At 52.8% G+C, this 24,594-nt stretch overlaps 1 protein-coding gene across 1 annotated transcript; it reads left to right on the top strand.

Moving 5' to 3' along the window:
- The first annotated feature begins 7,837 nt into the window (after positions 1-7,837).
- Positions 7,838-23,546, top strand: RPS6KL1 (ribosomal protein S6 kinase like 1). Its single transcript, XM_072762045.1, has 11 exons — positions 7,838-7,964; positions 9,420-9,707; positions 10,972-11,096; positions 11,959-12,051; positions 17,728-17,775; positions 18,144-18,276; positions 19,079-19,687; positions 20,118-20,207; positions 20,385-20,467; positions 21,726-21,821; positions 22,129-23,546. The coding sequence occupies exons 2-11, from the start codon at positions 9,443-9,445 to the stop codon at positions 22,222-22,224; spliced, it is 1,638 nt and encodes a 545-aa protein (XP_072618146.1). The 5' UTR covers positions 7,838-7,964; positions 9,420-9,442; the 3' UTR covers positions 22,225-23,546.
- The last annotated feature ends 1,048 nt before the right edge of the window (positions 23,547-24,594 follow it).

The following is a 24,594-nucleotide window of genomic DNA, read 5'->3' as shown; positions in this document are numbered from 1 at the left end:
ACTCTTGGTTTCTGTGCAGGTCGTGATCCCAGGATTGTGGGATTGAGCCCCACATGGGGATCTGCTCTCAGTGAGGAGCCTGCTTGAGACTCTCTCTCCCTCTCCCCCTGCCCCTCCTTTCTGCTGTCTCTCTGAAGTAAATAAATAGATAAATCTTTAAAAAAAAAAAAAAAAAGGAAGGAAGAACGTCAGTGAAAGTCTTTGTAGATGAGATTAGCATTTGAATAAAGCAGATGACTTTCCCCCAGGTGGGTGAGCAAATGGATGGAGGAAAGGAGAATTCATTCTCTGCCTTGACTGAGCTGAGACCTTGACCTTCTGCCCTTGGCCTTGGACTTATACCGTCAGTTCTCAAGCTTTAGACTTGGAGTGGAACTTATACTATCAGATCTCTTGGTTCTCTGGCCTTTAGTTCAGACTTTTCTAGGTTGCTAGCTTGCAGATGGCAGATTGTGCGTCTTCTCAGCCTCCATAATTGCATAAATCAATTTCTTATAATAATAAATCTACCTACCTACCTACCTACCTACATATCTATCCTACTGGTTCTGTTTCTCTGAAGAATCCTAATACAGTATAATATGTCAATAATATATAGTATTGTTTTGTGTGTGTATTTAATGAATAAAAATATAAAAGCTATCACACTGTAGGTAACATTTGGGAACTGTTTTTACTCAACAATATGTTTTGAGAACTTGCATGTTCATACACAGATTTAGTTCTGATTCATTCTTCTAAAATGCTGAATAATAGGGATATCTTGGGTGGCTCAATCAGTTAAGCATCCAACTCTTGATTTCAGTTCAGGTCATAGTATCAGGGTTGTGAGATTGAGCCCGGTATTGGACTCCATGTTCAGTGAGGAGTCTGCTTGAGATTCTCTTCCTCTCCCTCTACTCCTGCCCCCACTCATACATACTCCCTCTCTCTAAAAATGAATAAATAAATCTTTAGGAAATGCTGAATAATAATAATTTAGTACATGAAATGCCACATTTTATTAATTTATTTTTATACTGATATTCTATAATATACTGAATTTGAAATGTTTTCCCAATTTTTTGATATGGCTGACAATGCTGCCATGAATATCCATATACATCCTTATGTATGTGGGCAAGTGTTTTCCTGGATTAAATATCTAGAAGTGGAACTGATAGGTCATAGATTACGTGTATTTCTACTTCAAATGGTTCTGAAAAACCAACATTCAAAATGTATAATTACATATCTTCACTAGGAATATTTAAAAGGTACTTTCTACCCAAAGATTGTACTGACATTCTTTGATATTTTCTTTTAATAATTTGAGATTGTTCTGGTTCTTTTTCATCTAGAATTTTAAACTTGGATTTATTTTTATTTATGAGTAGGGATTAATTTTTTTTCCACAAGTTGATTTAATTGTGCCAATACTTCTTATGAAGAATTCATCCTGTCTCACTGGTTTGAAATTGCTTTTTTATCCTAAGTCAAATCTTTCAAGATGCATGAGTTTGATTTTGGGGTCTATTCTATTCTTATCCTCTATTAATGCATACCCATAACCTGTTTTTAAAATTGCAGCTTTAAACAAAACAAAACAAAACAAACAAACTAACAAACAAATAAATAAATAAATAAAATTGCAGCTTTATGATACATCTTTTGATCTGGTAAGGCGAGCTCCTAACCCATTTGTTCTTTTTCAAGGGGCTATTGTTGCACATTTATGTATACTGTCTATAATCACCATGAGATCTATGTGTTTATGATTTTTTAAAAAGATTTTTAAATTTATTTATGAGAGACACAGAGAAAGAGGTAGAGACATAGGCAGAGGGAGAAGCAGGTTCCTCGGAGGGAGCTCAATGCAAGACTCGATCCCCAGGCCCTGGAATCAGGCCCTGAGTCAAAGGGAGATGCTCAACCACTGAGCCACCCCAGGGTCCTTATTATTGGTTTTCTCCCTTAAGAATGAGAGCTCCAAGAAGGGTTTTTTTATTTGTTTCATTCACTACTATATCTTCAGTACCTAGAACAGAGTCACACCCATAGCAGGCCCTCCGTAAGTTTTTGTGAAGTGAATGAATAGACATAGGAATTTTAGAAGCATCCTCTCAAATTCTGTGAAGAGTCCTTTTGAAATTTTGACTGGAATTGCATTGGAATTTTAAATTAATGGTGGGGGGAGAATCAAAATCTTTACAATGGTAGTCATCCTATTACAAAACACAACACTTTTATTTGGGTCCTTTTGTGTCTTTCAATACAATTTTATTGTTTTCTCCATGAAGGTCTTATATTTCTAATTAGTTTATTTGTAAGTATTTCACAGTTTTTATTACGATGATGAAAGGGATTTAAAAATTATTATATTCTCAAATTGTTATTGCTGACAAATGGGAAAGATCTTGATTTGTAAATATTGATCTGGCATCCAGCCACTTTGCTGAACTCATCAATTGTTGCTCTAGGTTTTCCAGGTAGATAATCACATTATCAAAAGTAATGGAGATTTGGCCTCTTCCCTCCCAATCTTTAAACTTCTTGTTTGTTTTTTTATTTCTTATCCCATAAGTTGTAACATCCAATATATTTTTTAAGAGTAGAGGCATTGGTTCATTTCTGACTGCATTGGGTGTATCATTCCAGATGGGTCAGGGTATGATGCAATAACAAACAGTTCCAGATCTTGTGGCTCTACACAATAATTTGGTTTCTCGTTCAAATTCATTTCTCCCACCTCTTGTCCAATGCAAGTCACGGGGCAGGAGGAGTTCCTTGTTGTTTCTCAGAGAATCAGGCTGAGGGAGGCCATGTGCCTCCATGAACGCGCTTTTATGTTCCCCGTGGTAGGAGGGAAGGGGCGGAGTGAATTATACACTGGCTTTTGAAGCTTCCCCCCTGAAGTAACTCTTGTTCTGTCCATTAACATTTCAAAGCAAGTCTTATGGCCAAGCCCCTTCCAAAGGGGCAGAGAAGTGTGATCCTACCATATGCCTGAAGGACAGCTGGACCCTGGGAAAGCTTCTAATGCCCTACCATTACATATGGTGTTTGCTCTAAGTTTCTGGTAGATAAGCCTTTATCAAGTTAAGAAGGAGGTTCATAAGTTTGTTTAGAGTTTGTTAAGTAAAGAGTTTGTTCTTATCATGAATGAGAATTAAATTTTTTCAAATGATTTTATGCCATGCCATCTGTTTGATGTGCAAATGTTATTTTTCTCTGTGAATTTGTTAAGACATTTATGCATGCCGTTTCTCTGCCCAGAAATTCTCCTCCATTGCCCTCTTCAAACACTTTTCCTGGTTAATTCTTTCTCATCCTTTGGGGCTCATTCATTCAATCAGCAAGTATTTACTGAGCAATACTGGGTACCAGATGCAGTTGTAGCCATTTGGGATAAGTCAGTGAACAAAGCAGATAAAGGCCCTTGCCCATGTGGATCTTGCCTGGGGCAAGGAAAGAAAAGAAACATATAAAAATAAGTAAGTAAGTGATATTGCATGCTAATGGGTTGAGAATAATGGAAAAGAAGTAGAGTAGGGTAAGGGAGAGGGGGTGTTGGGAGGGTGTAGTCAGTAGGTCTCTCAAGAAAGTGACAGCAGGGCAATGAGTTGAAGCAAGGCTAGGGTTTACCAGGCAGATGTCCAAAGGCAGACTATTCCAGGCAGAGGGTAACTGCAAGGCAAAAGCTCTGGCATGGGAGCGCTGGGTGCATTCCAGAAGCAGTGAGGAAGCTAGAGTGACTGGTGTTGATTGAGTGAAGCTAGGAGATGAAGCTGGAGAAATAATGGAGAAGGGTGACCATGGGAGCCTTGGGGGTCATAGTAGAGACTGAGTTTTTCTCAGGAGAAGGATGGAAGCTCTTGCAGACTTTGGAGCAGAAGAGGGACAGGATCTGACGTGGGCTTTGAAAGGATCCACTGACAGTGTTGAGAAGTGCCTGGAGGGTGGCAAAGGTAGAAACAGAAAGCCAGGAGGAATCCTCAACAGTAAATCAGGTATGAGAGTATGAGATGAAGATGGCCCTATAAAAATCATACCACTGGAGGGGGAGGTGAGAAGTGGCGGGGGTGAGAAGTGCTCAGAGTCTGGATATATTTTGTAGGAAAAACCAGTATGATATTCTCATGGATTGGATGTAGAGTGTGAGAAAATAGAAGCCAAGGTGGCTCCAAAAATTTTGGCCTGAGCAATTGGAAGGATGGAGCTGGAAGATGGTTTAGATAGACATCTCAGGTTGGGGAGGATAAGGAGGTCCAGTTTTTTTTCCTTTTCATTATGATCATTTTTAAATTGAGATGTAATTCACATACTGCTCACCTCTTCAAAATGTGAATTTGGTGGTTCTTAATATATTTACAAGTGGTACGACCATCACACTAATTCCAGAACATTTGTTGATCCCCAAAAGAAATCTATTCTTTAGCCACTCCCCATTACCCCCTCCCTGAAATCTATTTTCCATCCCTATGGATTTGCCTGGTCTGGAAATTTTATATAAATGGACTCATACAATCTGTGGTCTTTTGTGTCTGCTTTCTTTTACTTAGGATAATGTTTTCAAGGTTCAACCACAAGTCAGTACTTCATTACTTTTTTTTAAAGATTTTATTTATTTATTCATAGAGAGAGAGAGAGAGAGAGAGAGGCAGAGACACAGGCAGAGGGAGAAGCAGGCATCATACAGAGAGCCCGACGTGGAACTCGATCCAGGATCTCCAGGATCACACCCTGGGCTGCAGGCAGCACTAAACCGCTGCACCATGGGGGCTGCCCCTACTTCCTTATTTTTTATGGCTGAATAATATTCCATTCCGTGGATATGCCATATTTTATTTATCTATTCATCAGTTGATGGATGTTTGGATTATTTCCACTTTTTGAGTATTATGAATAAGCCACTATAAACATTCATGTGTAAGTTTTTGTGTGGACACATGTGTTTAATTTTCTTGAGTATAGATAGACCTATGAGTGGATTGCCCCATCATACGCTAAGTCTTTTGGAAGAACTTTCAAATTGCTTTCCAAAGCAGTAGCACCATTTTACACTCTGACCAGTGATGTATGATAGTTCCAACTTCCCCAGATTCTTGTCGACACTTGTTATCATCCATCTTTTTTTTTTTATCAGAGCCATCCTAGTGGGTGTGAAATGGTATCTCATTGTGTTTTCAAGTCGTATTCCCCTAATGACTAATGATATTGAATATCTTCTCAAGTGCTTATTGGCCATTTGTATATATTCTCTGAAGAAGTATTTACTCAAATTCTTTGCCCATTTTATATTGGATTATTTGTCATTTTATTGTTGCATAGTAAGAGTTCTTGATATATCTTAGAGCTAGACACTTATCAGATAAATGATTTGCAAATGTTTTCTCCAATTCTGTAGGCTATATTTTTTTTTAAAGATTCCATTTATTTATTCATGAGAGACACACACACACACACACACACAGAGGCAGAGACACAGGCAGAGGGAGAAGCAGGCTCCATGCAGGGAGCCTGACATGGGACTCAATCCTGGGTCTCCAGGATCGTGCTCTGGGCTGAAGGCGGCGATAAACCGCTGAGCCACCCGGGCTCCCCTGTAGGCTGTATTTTAAGACTGCAGTTCTGGATTTGTTTAATTTGAGATGTTTTATTAGACTATTAAACTTGAATGGTATGTGAATTATATTCAATTTAAGAAGAGCAATTTCATTTTTATTTTTTTAAAGATTTTATTTATTTATTCATGAGAGGCACAGAGAGAGAGGCAGAGGGAGAAGCAGCCTCCATGCAGGGAGCCCGATATGGGACTTGACCCCGTGTCTCCAGGATCACGCCTGGGCTGAAGGCGGCGCTAAACCACTGGGCCACCGGGGCTGCCTGCAATTTCATTTTTAAAAAGATTTTATTTGAGACAGAGACAATGAGCAGCATGTGAGTGGGGAGGGACAGAGGGAGAGAGACAATCTCAAGCAGACTCCCTGCTGAGAGTGGAGCCAAATGTGGGACTGGATCCCACCACCCTGAGATCATGACCTGAGCTGAAACCAAGTTGGATGCACTGACTGAGCCACCCAGGAACCGCTCCCCCCCTTTTTTGAGAGAGAGCAAGTAAGTGGCCAGGGTTTGGCAGGGGAGGGGCAGAGGGAGAGACTTAAGCAGACTCCACACCCAGTGCAGAGCTACATTCAGAGACCCACACCAAGCTCCATTTCACCACCCTGAGATCATGGCCTGAGCCGAAATCAAGAGTTGACCACTTAACCAACTGAGCCACCCCACCACCCCAGCCAAGAGCAATTTCAGAGCAATGTTGAAGTGTCATCACAGCAGGTTCAAGAAAGAGTAGGAGAAGAGAAGCTGGAAACCGTGAGTATAGACCTCTCTTTCAAGGAGCTTTGCTGCAAACCTAGATAGAGGGAGGAGTGAGGAGTGAGGAGTGAGGCCAAGAGTGGTTTTATTTTGTTTAGTTTTCTTCTTTTGCTTTTATTTTTTTTTAAAGATTTTATTAATTTATTCATGAGAGATAGAGAGAGAGAGGCAGAGACCTAGGCAGAAGGAGAAGCAGGCTCCATGCAGGGAGCCTGATGTGGGACTTGATCCTGGGACTCTGGGATCATGCCCTGAACCAAAGGCAGACGCTCAACCACTGAGCCACCCAGGCATCCCTTGTTTTGCTTTTAAAATGGGAGAATCAGTGTTATGCTTGTATCAGATGAGAATGACCTAGTGGAAGCCAAAAATTAATGATGCTCTCTCCTTAATGATTAATTAAGGAGAGAGAGGGGAAGCTTGCTGGTGCCGTGTCCTGGAGTAGGTGATGGGTGGGGCTGATCCCAAGTGGAAGCTGGCCTTCAGTGGGGCACAGACAGGTCATCTGTGGGAAGAGGTGGGGAGGCAGTATGTGGGTGAAGATCTGGCTGGTGGGCAGATAGCAAATAGAAGAGAGCTCCAGTGTTTTCAAGGAAAGGAGGAAGAACCTGTCTGACTGGGAGTGAGGACAGAGGAGACATTGGGATTCAGGAAAGGAGAACCGTGTGATAAGGTATCTAGGGGAGAGCAAGTGCGCTAAAGTCAGTATAAGTGCAGCACTGGGGTGCAGGTGAGGTCTGCATGTCCAGTTCAGATATCACTTCCTCCAGAAAGCCTTCTGACCCCCGGCCCAGGTCATTCCCCTCCTTATAAGTCTCATAGGCCCTGTGGTGCTCCTTTCACACAGCTCTGACCACACCTGGAACGAAATATCAACTGTGTTCTTTAGTTCTTTAATCCCTATAGCCCTCCCTAGAAGGTAAACCCCCTGAAAGACGTGAGCAGAGACTGTTCCAGCGCTGGGCCTTAGCATCTCACTCCTGCGTAGCACCGTCTCAATACAGAAGTATTACATAGTTGAATGAATGAATGAATGAATGAATGAGTGAAATAACAAATGAGAAAAGTCCCAACGGTAGCATGCACGCTTTCTAGTCAGCCTAAATTTCCTTTTTTTAAAAAAATTAACTAATTTATTTGGAGAGAGAGCCCCAGGGCGAGCAGGGGGAGGGGCAGGGGGGCGGGGGAGAGAGAGAGTCCCAAGGAGACTCCTCGCTGAGCGCGGAGCCCTCCCAGAACTCGATCTCAGGACCCCGAGATCATGACCTGAGCTGAAACCAAGGGTCCCAGCTCGACGGACTGAGCATCCCTGCGACCGCGGCTGGCTTATTTCCGGGGCGGGCTCTCGCGCACCCCTGGGTGATGCTGGACACCCCCACCCCTTCCCGGGGAGCTGGGGCTTTAAGGGCCGGCAGAAACGGAGCCGGGAGCTGATTGGCGGTTTATTCTAACGCTAGAGGATGAGCTCATCCGCAGCCAATGGGCGGGGCGCGCCGGCGAGCCCTGCACCTGGCTGGAGGCGCGGCCGCGCGGCGGGGCGCGGGGTCCGGCGGCGCCGAGGGCTGCGGCAGGTGTGGCCGCGCGGACCGGGCTCCCGGCTCGGGCAGGTACGCGCTGGGCCCGGCTCCTCCTCCGCGCCTCGGTCCTGCGGGCGCGGGCGTCCCCTCCTCGCCCCCAGCACGCTCCCCCCGCCCCCGCCCCCCTCCCCACCGCGCGGGTGGCGCACCTTGTGCCGGGGCTCGCGGGCTGGGCGCCCCGCTTCCCTGCCCCGCGGGACCCAGCCCGGGGGGTGGCCCGGGGCCCTGACTCGAGCGGCCCAGCCCCGGGCCTCGGCACCCCCCACCCCCATCACAGGCCTCCGAGCTGCTTGTCCCGGGTGGGGGGAGCAGGGAGGGTGCGGCTTCCCTCCACCCAGCATCCCGGCCCCGGGTTGAGCTCTCCGCGGGCTGGGGGATGTGGGTTTTCCTCCTCGCCCCTCTCCCCATCCTGTCCTATCCGGTCTGTCTCTCCGCAGAGGCAGAGGTGGCCTCGTCTTGGAAGTTCAGGCCCTGCCCTTCTCCCTGGGGCCTGAGAGCACAGGTGCCCCTGAGGCTGCGGGGTGGGGGTGGGGGAGCAGAAGCGGCTCTGCCGGCCTCTCTCAGGGCCCTTTCCTTCTTATCCTTTTGGCCACTTGTGTCACCCACTGCTCAGGGAGGAGCTGCTGTCAGGTCCTTGGAGGCCATGTGGCCTCCCTGGGGCCCTGGCCCTGCCCTCCTTCCTCAGCCTCCATCCAGAATCTGTCACTTTGACATTTCATTTGCCCACAGGTTTAAGGCCAGGCCTTGTGCCTAATTCTCTGCCAGGCTTCTGTTGGGGCGGGGTGGGGGTGGGGGTCCTCACTTGTTGACCTTGGCACCAAAGAAGATAAAGCAGGGACAATCTCTCCTGTTCAGGGAGGTGCCATTGAGCTGAACCCTGAAGGATAAAGGAGATTTCTGTGTGAGGATTATGACCAGGAACACAGGCAGGATGGAGGGAACAGTGTGAGGAACAGCCTCCACGTGTGGCCAACAGATGTTTACCATGTGCTAGATACCAGTTTGTCTGTGAGATGCTGTGAGGGCAGTTCTGGATCACAGATATCCTCCACTGTCTCCAGTGCTCAAGAAATACCTGTTGGGCAGCCCCGGTGGCGCAGCGGTTTAGCGCCGCCTGCAGCCCGGGGTGTGATGTGATCGAGTCCCACATCGGGCTTCCTGCAGGGAGCCTGCTTCTCCTTCTCCCTCTGCCTCTGTCTCTGCCTCTCTCTTAGCTCTCTCTGAATGAATAGATAAATAAATCTTAAAAAAAAAAAAAAGAAATACCTGTTGATCTGAATTTGAAATGAAAGAGCCCCAAGTATGTTGTTATTCTATTATCACCCTTTAGAAAAGGTCTGGCCGGGTAGAGGGATGTTACCCACATTAGCTCTGATCCCTCCAGGCCTTGGAGGAGAGTGTTAGTCTCCCACTTTTCAGGAAACCAGGGTGTGGACGGGGTGTTGTTCCCAGCCGGGGCCTCCCTAAGGTGTCTGTTTGTTTCAGGTCCCCACTGCAGCGCAGCAGCCATGAGCCTGGTGGCCTGCGAGTGCCCTCCTGGCCCTGGCCTGGAGCCTGAGCCTTGCTCCCGAGCCCGGTCCCAGGCCCGTGTGTACCTGGAGCAGATTCGCAATCTGGTGGCTCCCGGGGCCTCTGACATGACCAAGCGTGACTACCTGGTGGATGCAGCCACACAGATCCGGCTGGCCCTGGAGCGTGATGTCAGTGAGGACTACGAGGCAGCCTTCAACCACTACCAGAATGGCGTGGACGTCCTGCTGCGAGGCGTGCACGGTGAGGGTCCGGCTGGGCAGAGAGGGGAGCCGGTGGGGAAGGGGGACTTGGGGCTCCCCCCATCACATTCTCTGTCCATCTGCGCTGAGTGAACAGGGCTCTGGGCTGGCCCCGCAGTGCCTCTGTGAAGGGCGGTGATAATTGCTGGCATGTATTGAGCAGTTCCTATATGCCAGACACTGGTCTAAGGGCTTTACCTGTATTAACTCATGGGAGCCTCACAGTAATGGGAATTACTATATAATCGGGGGATTTTGCAGATGTTGATGATGTAACATGTAGGAACTATTTTTATTCCTATTTGCCAGATGCAAAAACCGAGGTACCAGGCAGCTAAATCACTTGCTTAAGGATCCATAGCTATCAGGGCAGATCTGAGGTTTCAACGGTTGGAGCTCTAGAGGCTGGCCCCTGACTCAGCACACTTGCCTGTCCCTAGACACTGGGCTCCTGCCCACTTGGGCCCTGCCTTACAGTGGGGGAGACTGATGAGTTGACTGATGGGTAATTACCTTAATTACCATCTCGGGTGGGAAGAGCACTGAGGAGGAAATGAGGGGAGAAAAGAGAGAAGTTGAGGCCAGGTTGGGCCAATATAGGGTATTTTCTAGAAGTTAGAACTTTAATCTGAGCCCTGAAGAACAACAGTAGGCGTGTTGTCCCCCGAAGGGCCAGGTGGTGTTCCAGAGAGCAAGCTTGCCAGCAGCGTGTTCAGGGCAAAGGGAGGCATTTCCTCTCCAGGGGAAGGATCCCTGAGGGTGGTCAGGCTGGGGGTCGGAGTCGGGCCCTGCCTCAAGCTTCCCACCCCCTTGCCAAAGAGACCCCTGACACCTGGACTTCTGACCACTTGGTGAATCCGTTCCTCTTCCAGTCTGGGTCCCCACTCTGGTCTTTTCACACCGGGTATCAGAGATGGTTAGGGGGGTGTTCTCTGGGAGCTTCTGTCTCCTTCTCTGAAAACAGACATGGAAATCCCTACACTGCTCCTTCTCAGGGTGCGATGGCAGCCAGTGGGGTGGCAGGTGCCAACCATGAAGTGCAGGAGGCTGAGGGCTGACTGCGGTTCCCAGCCTCTCCCTCCATCTCCTTTCTCCGCCCCCACCTGCCAGTCTCCCACCCAGAGGAGGGCCAGGGAACGGGTGTGGGGGCACCGCCTGCAGACCAGCCTGAGAAGTAGGCACTGCTCTCCTGTGCGGGGCAGAGGGAGCCAGAACCCCAGCCCTCCGGGGCCAGGGTGGGTCCTGGTGACACCCTTGCCCCACAGTTGACCCCAACAAGGAGCGATGTGAGGCCGTGAAGCTGAAAATCACCAAGTACCTGCGGCGGGCGGAGGAGATCTTCACTTGCCACCTGCAGAGGACCCTGGGCGATGGAGCCAGCCCTGGCACGGTGAGGAGGCCCTGCCTGAAGGCCTGCGGGCTCTGGGGGAGATAGCTGGGGGCCCCCCACTGCAGGCCAGAGGACTGTCACCTCCTGTCCCAGGCTGCAGAGCAGGCACTGGTACGCGGTGCATGCCAGGGGCAGGACTACCCCCCTGCCGTTCCCTTGCTGGTGTCCTCTGTCTCCCACACCATCCTCGTCCTTTCATCTTCAAACACTTAGTGAATCATCTCCAGGCCTGTCTCACACCGCCGCGCAGGGTAAACACACACACACACACACACACACACACACACACCTCCAGACTCCCATGCGCAGCTCATGCACAAGCCTGATGTGCACACACTCAAAGTTTCCCACATCTGTAGAAGTTTGAATGGGTCCCAGTGAGTACAGCTGACCCGTGAAGAAGTCGGGTTTGAACTGTGTGGATCCACTTCTCGGATTTTCTTCGATAAACGCACAGCAGTGTTGTCAATGTATTTTCTCTTCTGCATCTTATTAGGCTGCCTTTCCCCAAAGCAGGTGCCTGGGCCACGTGCCTCAGTCTGTGAGGTGTGTTCCCTGAAACCCACAAGTTCCTGGGTTATCTCCCCAGCCCCAGGAGCGCCTGCCTCCCATGGGTGGGGCTTTCAAGACAGGGCTTCTGAGGCTTGAGGACTCCCTGGGCCTTGGAGGAGGGTTGGCTGGAGGGGGGCGCGGAGGTGGAGAGGGCTGTGTGGGTCCCTGCCAGTCAGGGCCAACTTCTCTATTCCCTGGGGGCAGGAGGGAGCTCTGTGTAACCCAGTTCTGCCCATTGTGCCCCTGCTGTCCTGGCAGCTGGAGGAGGGCTGCATCCTGAGTCTGTATGACCTGTCTCCCACCTCTGCAGGGTTTCAGCAGCCTGCGGCTCCGGCCCATTCGCACACTGAGCTCTGCTCTGGAGCAGCTGAGGGGCTGCAGGGTGGTTGGGGTCATCGAGAAGGTGAGTGACGTTTTGGTGCCGAAGGACATGGTGCATGCAAATGGTGGTGGTGGGTGGGGAGAGAGAGCAGCTCCCCCGGCTTCTGCAGAAGGGGCTGGAAAGGGGTCAGTGGGTCCAAGGCAGGGAGAGCAGCTGTGTCCAGTGGTTCCCCACTCTCCCCGCCCCCCCCCCCCCCCCCGCCAGCACACATCGGTCAGGTCCTAGAGAGGAAAGAGGGGAACTGAAGAGGCAGATGGTCCCTTGTCCACAGCCCGCAGCCCAGACAGAAAGGCCCTTCCTCAGAGATTCAAGACAGAAGCCATAGGAGAAGCAGTGCCCGGGGCACCCTGCCAGGCACACAGCGCCCTGCACTCCCCCCTTTTGCCCACACACTCCCTGTGCACCCCAGGGCTGCAGCCACCCTCTCCCCACCAAGCATTGCTGAGGAGTTCCTGTGGTGGAAATGTACACCCCTCTCCAGAAGCCTGTCCTGCTCCCACAGGGGCCTCGGCAGCTCTGCCCCTTTCCTCCTGCTCCCCTCCCCATCCTGACCCCATCTGAGGCCCTTTCCCTTAATTTGGGGCAGGCAGGAAGATGGGAGCCGACATTGCAGTCTGTACGGGGCACACTCATTAGGGGGAGTCAGATGGATAGACACTTGGGTCAAATGAGACCTGAGCCTGTAGCCTTCGGTCGCCCTCTGCCCCAACCCAGGCAGCACCTGGGTAGTTGCTAAAGTCGTTCTTTCTCAGGCCCGCTGTTCATCAGAATCACCTGGGGGGCTTCCTATAAAGAGATGCCTGGGCCCCACCCCAGGCCTGTTGAGTCAGAATTTCCAGGGTCAAGCCCAGGCATCTGTAATTTAAACACTCATCGGGGGATTTTGCAGAGCCTGGGAGCCCACAGAGGATGGCTGCTCGGTGCACGGTGTGGCCACAGCAACCCCATCACCTCCCCGTTGGTTTTCCTCAGCTGTAAGTGGGATAAGAATCCACCCTCCCGCCCCCAAAGGGGGCATGTGGGAACTAAAGTGAAATAATTTTTGGGAAAGGCCTGGCACACGCTGAAACATTTGATACGTGTTTGATGGCTCTAAATGCTAGTGACAAGAGCAAGCCGGAGGGAGGCGTGTGGGCTTCCCGTCCCCCAGCCGCGCTCCAGCTGCTTCCCCGGGTCCCTGGAACAGGCCCCAGTCTGTCAGCCAAGGCCCGGCCAGCTTCCATCTGCCTTCCCTCCAACTACACTAGTCTGCGTGGCCGCAGCCCAGCACAGCGGCTCCCACTGCCAGGCCGGGAGGTGACCGCCACCGCCTTCTCGTCACCAGGGACCCCGCTGCGCTGTAGGTGTTATGGAGAGAAGGGCTCCAGGTCAAACAAGCGTGGGTTAAAGTGACACGACGTTGCCTTTTTAATTATCCCAGTTTGCAGAGCTCTCAGGATGCAAACGTATACCATGAGTTTCCTTCCGAGAAGGAGGTCTCTAGTAGAATTTCCTGAATTTGACCCCAGGACACGCATATGCAAAGGATTTTCAGAATCTAGTATTCTGAGGCCTGTGCACGTGGAAAGCATACATTAAGGCCAAGCCCAACCGTTCTGTCTTGAAATTGTCTTTCTTTGCATTTTTTACCCTTTCTTGGGCACCGAGCTTACCTCCCCCATCGCTCGCCCCCCCTGAGATCTAGCTTCCTTTTCTTGTGTCATTTCCAAGTCGGGACACCATCTTCCACAAATAAGGAGAGATGGTAGGGCCACTGGGCCAGGTCCCCTCAGCCAGGCCTGGATGTGCTGTGGGTGCGGTCAGTCCTACAGCCGTGGCCGGGCACATCCTGGCAGGAGGGCCAGCTGCCCAGGGGCCATGGAGGGGCAGAGGGCCTGCTCAGGAAGCCAGGAGCGCCCCCCAGAGATGCCCAGTCGTCAGGTTAGTTGGTCTGGGACGGGGGTTCCTAGGGGCTAAAGAGGTACTGGCAAGGGATAGGGGGCTACGGGGAACTGTGGGTCGGGTCAGGGACTAGATAGGCCTCTGGCTACAATACCCAGGGTTTGTTCTCAGGGAGCATGGGAGGGCCTGAGAGATAACACCACGTGTTTGCTGAGCCTCATGTAGGAGCCAGGGATGGGGAAGAAAATGAAGGCCATCCAAGTTACTTCTTGTTTATTTGGCTCACCCCAGGGGTGTTTTTTAAAATGATCATTACTTACCAACATTTAAAAATTGGCAGGTTTCGTATAGAAATCCAGATTTCCTGCTTCTCCTGTAAGATTGGGAGATCTGGAAATGCTGGCTCACATGATCTCCAGTAGCAGCCAGGAGTAGGGGAGTGGGGGTGCTGTCCGTTTCCATGGGACACCAGTCCTCTGGTTTGCTCCTGCCCCTGCCCTGCCCCCTTGGTTCACAGGGGGCCCTGTGGGGTGTGGGGTTTGGGAATCTGTTTGGAACTTTTGGATTTGTTTGCTCCATGAGAGAGTCCTCCTGGGATTTTGATACTTTGGGCATTACTTAAAGGAAGGGTTAATGTGTCTCACCAAAGCTTTCATTGTTCCGTGTCTCAAGAACTCAGTGGGTATCTTAAAAAAAAAAAAAAAGTTCCCTTTATAAAAAGATGCAAAGGGGGCGCCCAGAACTACCTTCCACCCTCCAAATGGCAACACTCACCTGACATTAGTAAGGCACATTCTCATTTGCAAAACTGTTGCATTAAACCCTCTAGGTGGCCCTGGGGGAAAAAGCACTATCCTGCACAGCCCCATCCAGGAAGGGGCCACAGAAGACTATAGAAGTTCAAATTAGTTAAAATGAAATATTCTGCTTCTCATTCACACCAACCACATTTCAAGGGCTTGATAACTTTTCATATGGTTAATGGCTTCTGTATTGGACAGTGTAGCTATCTTTTTTTCATGTTCTATTGGACGGTACTGCATTTTATTTTTTAAAATATTTATTTGAGAGAGAGAGAGCTTGCTTGCAGGGGTGGGGGCAAGGAACAGAGGGAGAGAGAAAGAGAGAGAAACCCAAGTGGACTCCGCACTGAGCACAAAGCCCAGTTCTGGGGGCTCTGTCTCATGACCCCGAGATTGTGACTTGAGCCAAAACCAAGAGTCGGACACTCAACTGACTTTGCCCCCCAGGGGCCCTGGACAGTGCTGCGTATTAATAATTATCTTAGGGATCCCTGGGTGGCTCAGCGGTTTAGCGTGTGCCTTCGGCCCAGGGCGTGATCCTGGAGACCTGAGATCGAGTCCCACGTCGGGCTCCCTGCATGGAGCCTGCTTCTCCCTCTGCCTGTGTCTCTGCTTCTCTCTCTCTCTCTCTGTATCTCTCAGGAATAAATAAAATCTTTAAAAAAAAATTGTCTTACAGAGAATGGAACGGAGGTTCATAAGGTCAAGTGACTAGCTAGTGCTCTGTCCCCAGTTAAACTGAGCAAAAGAGGAAGGGGGTTTTTTTATTTGCTTGCTTTAAGGGGGAAAATGCTCCCTCTGCTTTTGAGATCGGAAAGAGAAAGGAGTTGAAACAACATCTATATATTCCCCACCATCCTACCTAGCTCCAAGATAATGGCTATTAATGTACTGGTTTAATTCTTTCCAGATAGGGATGTGTGTGTGCATGCGTGTATTAAATATACATATATATTTAAACACACTCATTCCAGAATACTGATCAAGTTTTATATCTGGCTCTCCCCAGCCGTCACTGCTGGCTTTTTGGACTCTGTATGAGCGGACCTTTGCCAGGACAAGGTGGTAGGGAATCCCACTTGGCAAGCGACAGTCGGGACTTATCCAGGGTGTCAGTACTTGTGGGAAACTTGATTCTCTTAAATGACCCCAGAGTTTTCTTCCTTGGTTTTTCAGACATTGCGCAAATTTGGTCAAGGAGCTGGGGCCAGGCTGGGATCCATCCCTGGCTGTTGGAGGAGAGACCTCTGGCGGTCGGAAGGCATGCATCTCTGCTGCCTCAGGAAGGGCACTGGTGATGGGGGCACTGAGGTCCAGGGTGGAGGGCAGTGTCCCCAGTCACTGGGCTGTGCCCCCCTTGCAGTTAGGTCTCCAGGGCTTGGGGATCAGCCCTGCCTGGATTCAAATCCTGGTCCCACCACCATTTAGCAGCGGGACTATTGGTAACATCACATCTCTGAATCTCAACTTCCTCATCACTAAAATGGGTCACTAATAATGCTCACGTGGTAGGGCTGTGGGGGCTACAGTGAGACAATCCCTCTAAAGTGCCTAGCACAGAAGAAGAGCTTTGTAGCCAGCATGAGGTCCCCCAATGACAGTGTCAGGAACAGTCAGAACAGGTTACTGAGGGTGTCTTACGTGGCTGCTGTGATGGGGTCCTCCTCCTGACCCACAGGAGCTATGATGTGACCCCATTTTGCAGTTGAACAAGAGAGGCGGTGTGATGTGGCAGGTGGGAAAACTAGCATTCTCCTGGCCTTTATAGAAGCAAAGGGCTTTTCTGGTTTTTATTTTGTTTTGTTTTAAAGATTTTATTCATGAGAGACACAGAGAGAGGCAGAGTCATAGGCAGAGGGAGAAGCAGGCTCCCTGTGCAGAGCCCGATATGGGACTCGATCCCAGGACCCCTGGATCACACCCTGAGCCGACACTCAACTGCCGAGCCACCCAGGTCTCCCTAGGGCCTTTCTATTTATGGCCTCAACAAGTCAGTAATGTAATTTGTAATTCCTGTTTGGTAGATGAGAACATTCACTTGCCCAGGATTTAAACTCATTGCCCCTTTGCCACCCCAATCCTTGGATGCAGCCTTTGTGATGGCCTGGTGGCCTGACCTCACCTCAGGGTGGGGAAGTGTCTGCAGGGCAGGCGGGCAGCCGAGGAGTCACAACAGCAGGGTGGTGGTGGGCTTGCCCCCATCTGCCCCTCATCTGGCCAAACCTCCTGCGTTCCTGCCCCAGCTGCCCCTGCACTCTCCTGTGGCTGGGGCCCACCCCTGCCCGTCACAGAGATGAGTCAGGGACTCAACTTCAAACAAGGCCCTGACCCAGGGGTTGCCAGGGTGCTGCCTCAAACCAGAAGCCACAGGAGAAGAGGGCTGCTCTCCCAAGACAGCCTCCAGAGAGGGGGGTGGGCAGGCAGGGGAAGCAACCCGAAGGAGCATGCCAAGCCCATGTGTTCCCGGGTAAGGCTCTGCCCGTGGGTGACCTTGGGCCGCACTCTCAGAGCCTCAGCTCCTTCATCTGTAAAATAAGTGATCAGAAGAGGTGACTGGCTCCAAGGTCCCGCCCAGCCGTGACACCCGCAAGCCTGCAGGTGCGAGGACCACTCGCCGTGCATGTATGAGGCACCTACAGCATCCCTCACTGTGCGGGACTCTGGGAACATGGGGCTCCCTGCCCTCATGTTGCTTATAGCCAAGTGGGGAGACAGGAAACGGGACACTGTGCCAAGGCTCCCTAAGGGAGAGCCCAGAGAGACTGGGGACAGATTCAGGCTCCCAGGCTGACCTGAGGGTTGGCACCTGCGCTAATCCTGCTGGTCTGACAAAGGTGGATGAGCAGGACAGGATCGATGCTGGCTTGGTGGGGGCCAGGGGCACGGTCTGTACCACTACAGCCTGCCCTGGAGTGAGTTGGCCTCGGTGGGGGGGCCTGGGGGGCTGGGGCTCAGGTCATGGAGCCCCAGAAACTAGCACGTGCCTTGACTGGTGCCTCCTGGATCTTGGCAGGTGCAGCTGGTCCAGGACCCAGCAACTGGAGGGACCTTCGTGGTGAAGGCAGGTGCCACCTAGTCCCCTGCCACTCTGTATTCCCCCTGGAACTTGGAAACCTCCCCTGTGGGGAACCTCCTACCCCACGCTCCCTCCAAATCTAGAAGCTGCTTGGTCTGCCCCTGAGCATGTCCCCTGCCTCCCAGACAAATGCCTGTCCTGTCTCACCCTTATTTCAGAGGGTGGGGGGCCTGGATTCCATGGTGGAAGTGAGGGTGAGGGCCAGGTCGGGAATTGGGGGGGGAGGTGGTTGCTCCTCAGGGATAGCATCTACCCCTTGTCATCTCTTTGTGCCAAGAGCAGGCTAGGACACCCCCTGGCAGGGCACCCTCTCTCTGGTCTGGCCCCAGCTGACCTGCCTGCCCTGCCCCCAGAGCCTGTCCAGGTGTCATGTGGCAAACCGGGAGCGGCTGACCATCATCCCGCATGGCGTCCCCTACATGACCAAGCTGCTTCGGTACTTCGTGAGTGAGGATTCTATCTTCCTGCAGCTGGAGCACGTGCAAGGTGAGGGGACCTCGGGGCCCTGGCTCCTCAGGCGTGTCCTCTTTCATCTCCTTAAAATGCTAAGCACGAGGAGGGGGTAACTTGCACCAGATGTGCAGCCCCAGCCAGGGGACCCAGGCGCACTGGGGGCGGATGGCAGGATCAGGCTGTGGCCTCCGTGAGGTGCTGGCAGGGGGCAGGGGACACCTTGAGGGGGAGGCTCACGTCCTGGGCAGTGAGGGAGTTGGTGCAGATGTACCCTTTGTCACCATTTCCTCCAGTCTCGGCTCTTCACTTTTCTAGTCTGTGCCCATTCTTTGGAGTGGCCAAGTGGGATAGTGGCGCCTGAAGCCATGAGGACAGCAATGGGGTCACGGCACAGATATTTATCGATCACCCTATTATAGCGATTTTTTTTTTTAATGAAGGACACATGGATCATGACATATGGTCATTGCAGGTCCCTGCCTGGCCTTCTTTTATTTTTTTTTACTTAAGTTTTATTATACTATTCTCCCTAAAAAAAAAAAAAAAAAAAAAAAAAAAGTAGAAAGTGTAATATATTGAGCACTGGGGAACCTACCACCCAAACCAAGGACAGGAGTGATAATTTACAACTACCTTGGTAGTTGGTACCTAGGGGTTAAGCCCCTATTTTGTGCCAGCTTGTGAGGCAGGGTCCCCTCTGGATGAGTCAGAGGGACAGCAGAGGGCATTCCAGGCTGAGGAGGGAGGGGGCACAGGTGAGGACATGAGGGGAGGCAGGAGTTGGGGACCTGGTGTCCATGCTCTTCCTCTCCCCTGCCCCCCCTGCATGGCCCAGGAGGCACTCTCTGGTCCCACCTGCTCTCCCAGAAACACCCCCAACAGCCTGGGCTCAGGTCTGGCTCCAGCCCAGAAAGGACGAAGTCTTCACTCAACTCACCCCTCGGCCTCCAGACCCCAGTGCTGCTCCCCCTGGGCCCCACCCACCTGCAGGACAGGATCCTTCTGGAGCCTCCACGGACTTCTCGGAGTCTTTCCCCAGCCAGGGAGGCCCCATCCATCGCTCCATGGAGAGACACCAAAGGTGACCCCTCGGCCAGGACCCATACCTCCTGCCCCTCGGACCTTCTGAAGGCCCCAGGTGGCCGCCTGCACCTCCAAACTGGGCGAGGACCTGGCCAGAGCTCGGACATGAGGCCCTCTTGGGGGCTCCCTTGGGTTCATCAGGGGGCTGTCCGGGTGCTGGGGGCCTGTGGCCGAGGCCGAAGCCAGAGCCGCCCCTTAGCAGATCGTGCCAGCCCAGGGTGCGGCAGGGGTGCCTGGTGTGTGAAGGAAGAGCAGGTGAAGCAGTGGGCGGCCGAGACACTGGTGGCCCTGGAAGCGCTGCACGAACAGGGGGTGCTGTGCCGAGACCTCAATCCCCGGAACCTGCTTTTGGACCAGGCAGGTAGGTGCCTAGGCCGGGGCGCAGGGATTAGGCCGCCCTCACCCCACCTCTCACACGGGGCCCCCAAAGCCTCCAACCCAGCATGAGAGGGCCCGAAGGTCAAGGGGACCTCTGAAGCTATCTGCTCCCTCTGCCTCCCCCCAGCCTTTTCATGCAGGACTCTGCACAGTCTGGTTGGCCAAGGTCGAGCCTGGAAAACCAGCCCTCCCCTCCTCACCCCAAGTCCAGGGCGGCAGCTCCCAGGAATACCTGGTTGTCTCTGGGCCTCAGGGGACCAGGCCCGAGGGTGGCTGTGCCCAGTGTGGCCGCTGGCTCCTGCTCTGTGACTTGGGGGAGGCTCTGGAGTCCCCTCCCCATGTCACCTGCTCAGTGATGACGGACCACGATTTTTGTTCACCTTTATTCCTCCCTGCGCGCACTGGATGAGAAGGTCACATCCGGCTCACGTATTTTGGCCAGTGGTCAGAGGTGGAGCCTCACTGCTGCAGAGAAGCTTTGGACAATCTCTACAGCGCTCCAGGCAAGAAGGGAGCAGGGATGGCGGGGGGGGGGGTGTCTAGATCTTGGGTGCCTCTGTGGGTTGAGCTGGGGGGCACTGAGGGTGACAGAGGGAAGGGGCCACGTCTGGGTAGGACGAGTAGAGTGGAGACCAGCCCTCCTGGGTGAGGCTGGGACGTGTGTGTTCTTATTCCCACAGAGGTGGGGGGGATCTCTGAGCTGACGGAGGCCTGTGACTGGTGGAGCTTTGGGTCTCTGCTGTATGAAATGCTGACTGGAACTGTGAGTAGCTGGGCCGGGTGTGGAGCTCTGTGGGTGTCACTGAGTGCAGGATGGGCTCGGCTTAGTCCAACCAGCCAGTGTGGGGGCTGAGGCTACCTGGTTCTCCAAGACTCCAAGACCTGGCTGTCCCCACCCCCCAACAGCCCCTGGGAGGCCACTCTCACCCAGGTCACGGATACACGGAGCACCCCTGCCACACTAGTGGCTGTAACAAGTGACTCTGTCGGCTTGGGTAAATGAGAGTTGAGTTGGGATAGTCAGGGAAGGTTTCTGGAAGAGAACACATGGGTGCAGGGCTGGAGGAAGGATGGAATTTGACACAACTCTTCTTCCCAGGAAGGCTCCTGAATCATCATCCCCCAAGCTCTTCCCACTGCTCGTTCCCCCACCCACACACATCTGAGCTGTAACCTCCAGATTTTGGCTGAAGGACAGCAGAGGGCCTCCATCCCGGCTGGCAGCTGCCCTGTCCAGCCCGGCTCAGCCGAGGGCTCAAAGCTGCCCCTGCAGGCAGTCCTGCTGGGGGCGGCGGCCTCCGCCCTCTGTGCCCTCCATGAGCTCAGCACCACACCTGGGGCAGGGAGGGAAAGGCCAGACCACAGTTGGGCAGGAAATGACTGAAGTGTGGCCTGCCATCTGTCCAGGCGCCCTCTTGTCATTGTCCCATAGCTGGGGCCTCTGATGCTCCTGGCTGTAAACAGCCCCCAAGAGGGGGTTCTTACCACCTCCCACCGCTTCTCTAGCCCAGGGCTCCTGGCCTTCCTCCTGGTTGCCTCTTGGGGCTCTGACCCCCAAAAGGCCTCTCTGCACCCCAGGGCTGCACCGTCCTGGGACGCAGGGAGGTCTTGCCGTGGCCCTGATGGTGGCATACTGTGGCCTGCTGTGCACATCTTCTTTCTGTAAGGAGACAAGGGCCAGTGCTGTTCCTGGTAGAGTGCCCCAAATGCAACCCAAAATCGATGCTTCTGGCAAGCTAGGAGCCAGGGGGACCTGGGTTCAAACCCTGAACTCCACATAAATCTCTCTACCTCCCCGAGCCTGCTTCTTACCTTTAAATTAAGGATACTAGGACTTACTCTGATGGCTGTTGTGGAATTTATGGATCAGAGATGTCGGGCATCTCCCACTGCCTGGTGTGCAGTAGCTCCAAAGCAAAAGGCAACCATCATCCCCATCGGAGGGGACGCGGGGGGAAGCAAATCTTGGCTGCCACTGGGGCGTACACATTCCCGGAGTTGCCCCCTCCGTGTCTTCCCAGGCACTGTCGCAGAGCCACCCCTCGGGAATCCAGCCCCATACCCAGCTCCAGCTGCCCGAGTGGCTCAGTCACCCAGCGGCCTCTCTGCTGACTGAGGTGAGCTACAGCTGGCCTTGGGGAGGTGGCTTCTTGGCCCGAGGGTGGGTGCTGGGAGGGCACAGCCCTGGTGTGAACTGCAGCCCCACATGCTGGATGTCTGATGCCGGGTGCAGGAGGATGATGGGGACAACAGATCTGTATATGCTGGTGGCCAAACAACACAAGTTCCCCAGGGTACCACTGGGGGTTCCGGGGGCCAGACGGCTGGGAGTGGTGACTGGGGACCCCCACCATCCCCCAGGCAGCCCATACCTCTGCGAAGGGGCTGGGAAGGCCTGCTAAGCCCTCTGGGCTTTTTCCACAGCTGCTGCAGTTTGATCCTGCCCGGCGCCTGGGTGTCAACAAGCTCAAGGCCCACCCCTTTTTCAGCACTACCCAGTGGAGCAAACTGGTGGGGTAAGAGAGGGCAGAGTGGGTCGTGGAAGCTGCTGGACTGGTCTGGATCTCCTTTCCCCTCTGCCTGCCACCCAGAGCTGGCCCTCTAATCAGTGACCCTCAGACTAAGAAGCCAGGGCAGCTGCCCTTCCTGCTCAGCGCCATTCCTGGGCACCATCGTTCCCCTCGCCACTGCCCAGAAGGGCCTGGGCGTTCCCCAGCCGGCTCTGCAGACCCTCTCTGGTCATTGCTGAAGGGGAGGGACCGGGAGCTCACCCGCCGGGCAGCTCCCTCTACCTTGGCTGCAGACCTGCCGTGCTGAAGGGTGCCTTCCACAGCACTGGCTCCGAGCTCCCGACCGCCTGCTCGGTGGGCTGCAAGGTTTCCTGACTCACTAGCTGCCACGCGCCCGCTTGGACAGCTCTCTGGAGACTCATCTCAGGATACTGGTCCACTGGCTCAGTGGGCCCCAACCAGGGCTACCCCACCTGCTTATCCTAGCCGGGCAACGAGCGGGCCTCTCTGGCTCCCAGGCTACTCCTGTGGGGGGTGGGGAGGCTGGAGAAGCAGGAATGTCACGGGCATGAGGTGAGCTGGGGGACGGGATGAGCCACTCCCCTCCCTCCATGCCCCCTTGTGAGTTCAGACTTTGAAGAACCAAAGGCAGGCAGGAGAGGAAAAGGGGGGGGGGGGGGGGAAGCATGGCTCTGCCACTGAGTCCTTTTGAAAACTGAATAAAGAGCTCCCTTCCCCAGCTAGCCCACCAGTGTGGAGAGGGGGCCCTGCCCGTGGGCCTGAGTGGGGACCACAGTGCTGCAGCCTCCAGGCTGAAGCCACTACCACACTTCATGCCCATTAGGACTCCCTTCTCTCTTCTCGGGCGTTTGTCCTGTTTACCATTTTGCATTTTCGTCGTGAGGGTCCACCTCAGCTCACCGTCCACTGTGACTTCACAAAACACATGGAATGATTGCCTAAGCTTTTAGCCAGAAGCAAAATATTTCTGGTCCCTGAAAAGCTGGGGTAAGTAGATACCCCAAAGACAGTCCCCTCCCCAGGTTTGGGGGCCTCTTATTCCTCTTGGTGCTCACCCTGTCACTGGGGTGTGGCCCCTAGGACACATTTCCACCAGACCTCTGCCCCCAACTCCCTGGTTCCAGTGTCCCCACCACCACCAGGTGGCGCCTCTGACAGCTCCAGTCGGGCTGTGAAGGCCCAAGGCTAAGTCTAGGGGTAGGGAGCGCTCCTACAGAAGGCACCCGGGAAGCACAGCCTGTGTGCATTTTCCCTGGGGCTTGTCCATACCGCCCCCCACCCCCTTGCCCCCCAATAAAGTCTGCTGCTGCCTATGGTGTCCTGGCCTCCTGAATGCAACGAGCAGCCCTGCCAAAAGGGAGAGCGGAGGGCTCCCCCAGAGAAGCTCCAGGACAGTAGAGAGAGAGCTCGGAGTCCACCAGAAGGTAGGAGATGGGGCTGGTGAAGGGCCTGCCAGCCTGTGCCCTGCAGAGAAGCTTTGAACTGAGGAAGCGATGGCATGTAGGGGGCACTGAGATCTGTGGGAAATACAAGTAGCAAAAGAAGTCTTAAAAGAGGGTCAGGTACCTGGGAGAAGGGGGTGGGGGAGACAGGACACTAGTAATCCTCAGTGACCCCAGAGATGGGTGGTGGCTCCCATTAAAGACACTACCATATAGGACCTGGTCAGAGCCTAGTGGAGCCTGTCTGCAAGTCTGTTCCTTTGGCTACACAGTCAGCCTGGACTACTTCCAACCACTGCCACATGAAGTGTGACTTGCTTCTGGAACTTCTGGGCCTCATCCGTGCAGTATCTGCACACTTGCGGCTTTGCTGGGCTCTGAGTTCTGAAAACTGTTGTCCCCACCCTTATGGGGCCTATAGTCTACCTTGTTTTGACATAATGGGGCTAACAGCTCCTTTGTAGGTTTACTAGAACTTCTAGCACCAAGCCCAGGACAGGTTAATTCTATAATTTGGCCTTAATTGAACCCATTTCCCCCACCTATGAACTCTAGTTCTACCCTCTGGAGCCATCTGTTCCTGTGACAGACCTTCGCCTAGAAGTGACATCACCACAGGACCAGCAGGTGGGGAACTGTGTGCAAAGAACAGGCTGTTTTCAAGCTCAGACACCCTAGGCCAGGGACCTAGGTCTAGGTTAGCTCCCCACCCGGCCACTTGCTCCCTGGTGGTGTTCTGCCCCAGTCTGTGTTTACCGAGCCCCAGCACCCTGGTATACATGTGGCAACCCAGTCCAAAATGGGACAGTAGGAGTTGCACCCACATCCTTAATCCATCCCAGAGATGCTGCAAGCCCCCACAAAAATGCCAGATGTTGGTAACCTTTGTGAAATCACCAAGTCTCTTCAAGGGTGTG

This window comes from Vulpes vulpes, chromosome 6 (assembly GCF_048418805.1).
Source record: "Vulpes vulpes isolate BD-2025 chromosome 6, VulVul3, whole genome shotgun sequence".
NCBI classification, from domain to species: Eukaryota; Metazoa; Chordata; class Mammalia; order Carnivora; family Canidae; genus Vulpes; species Vulpes vulpes.
Note: the sequence above shows the minus strand (reverse complement) of the source record. Positions and strands in the feature narration are given on the sequence as shown.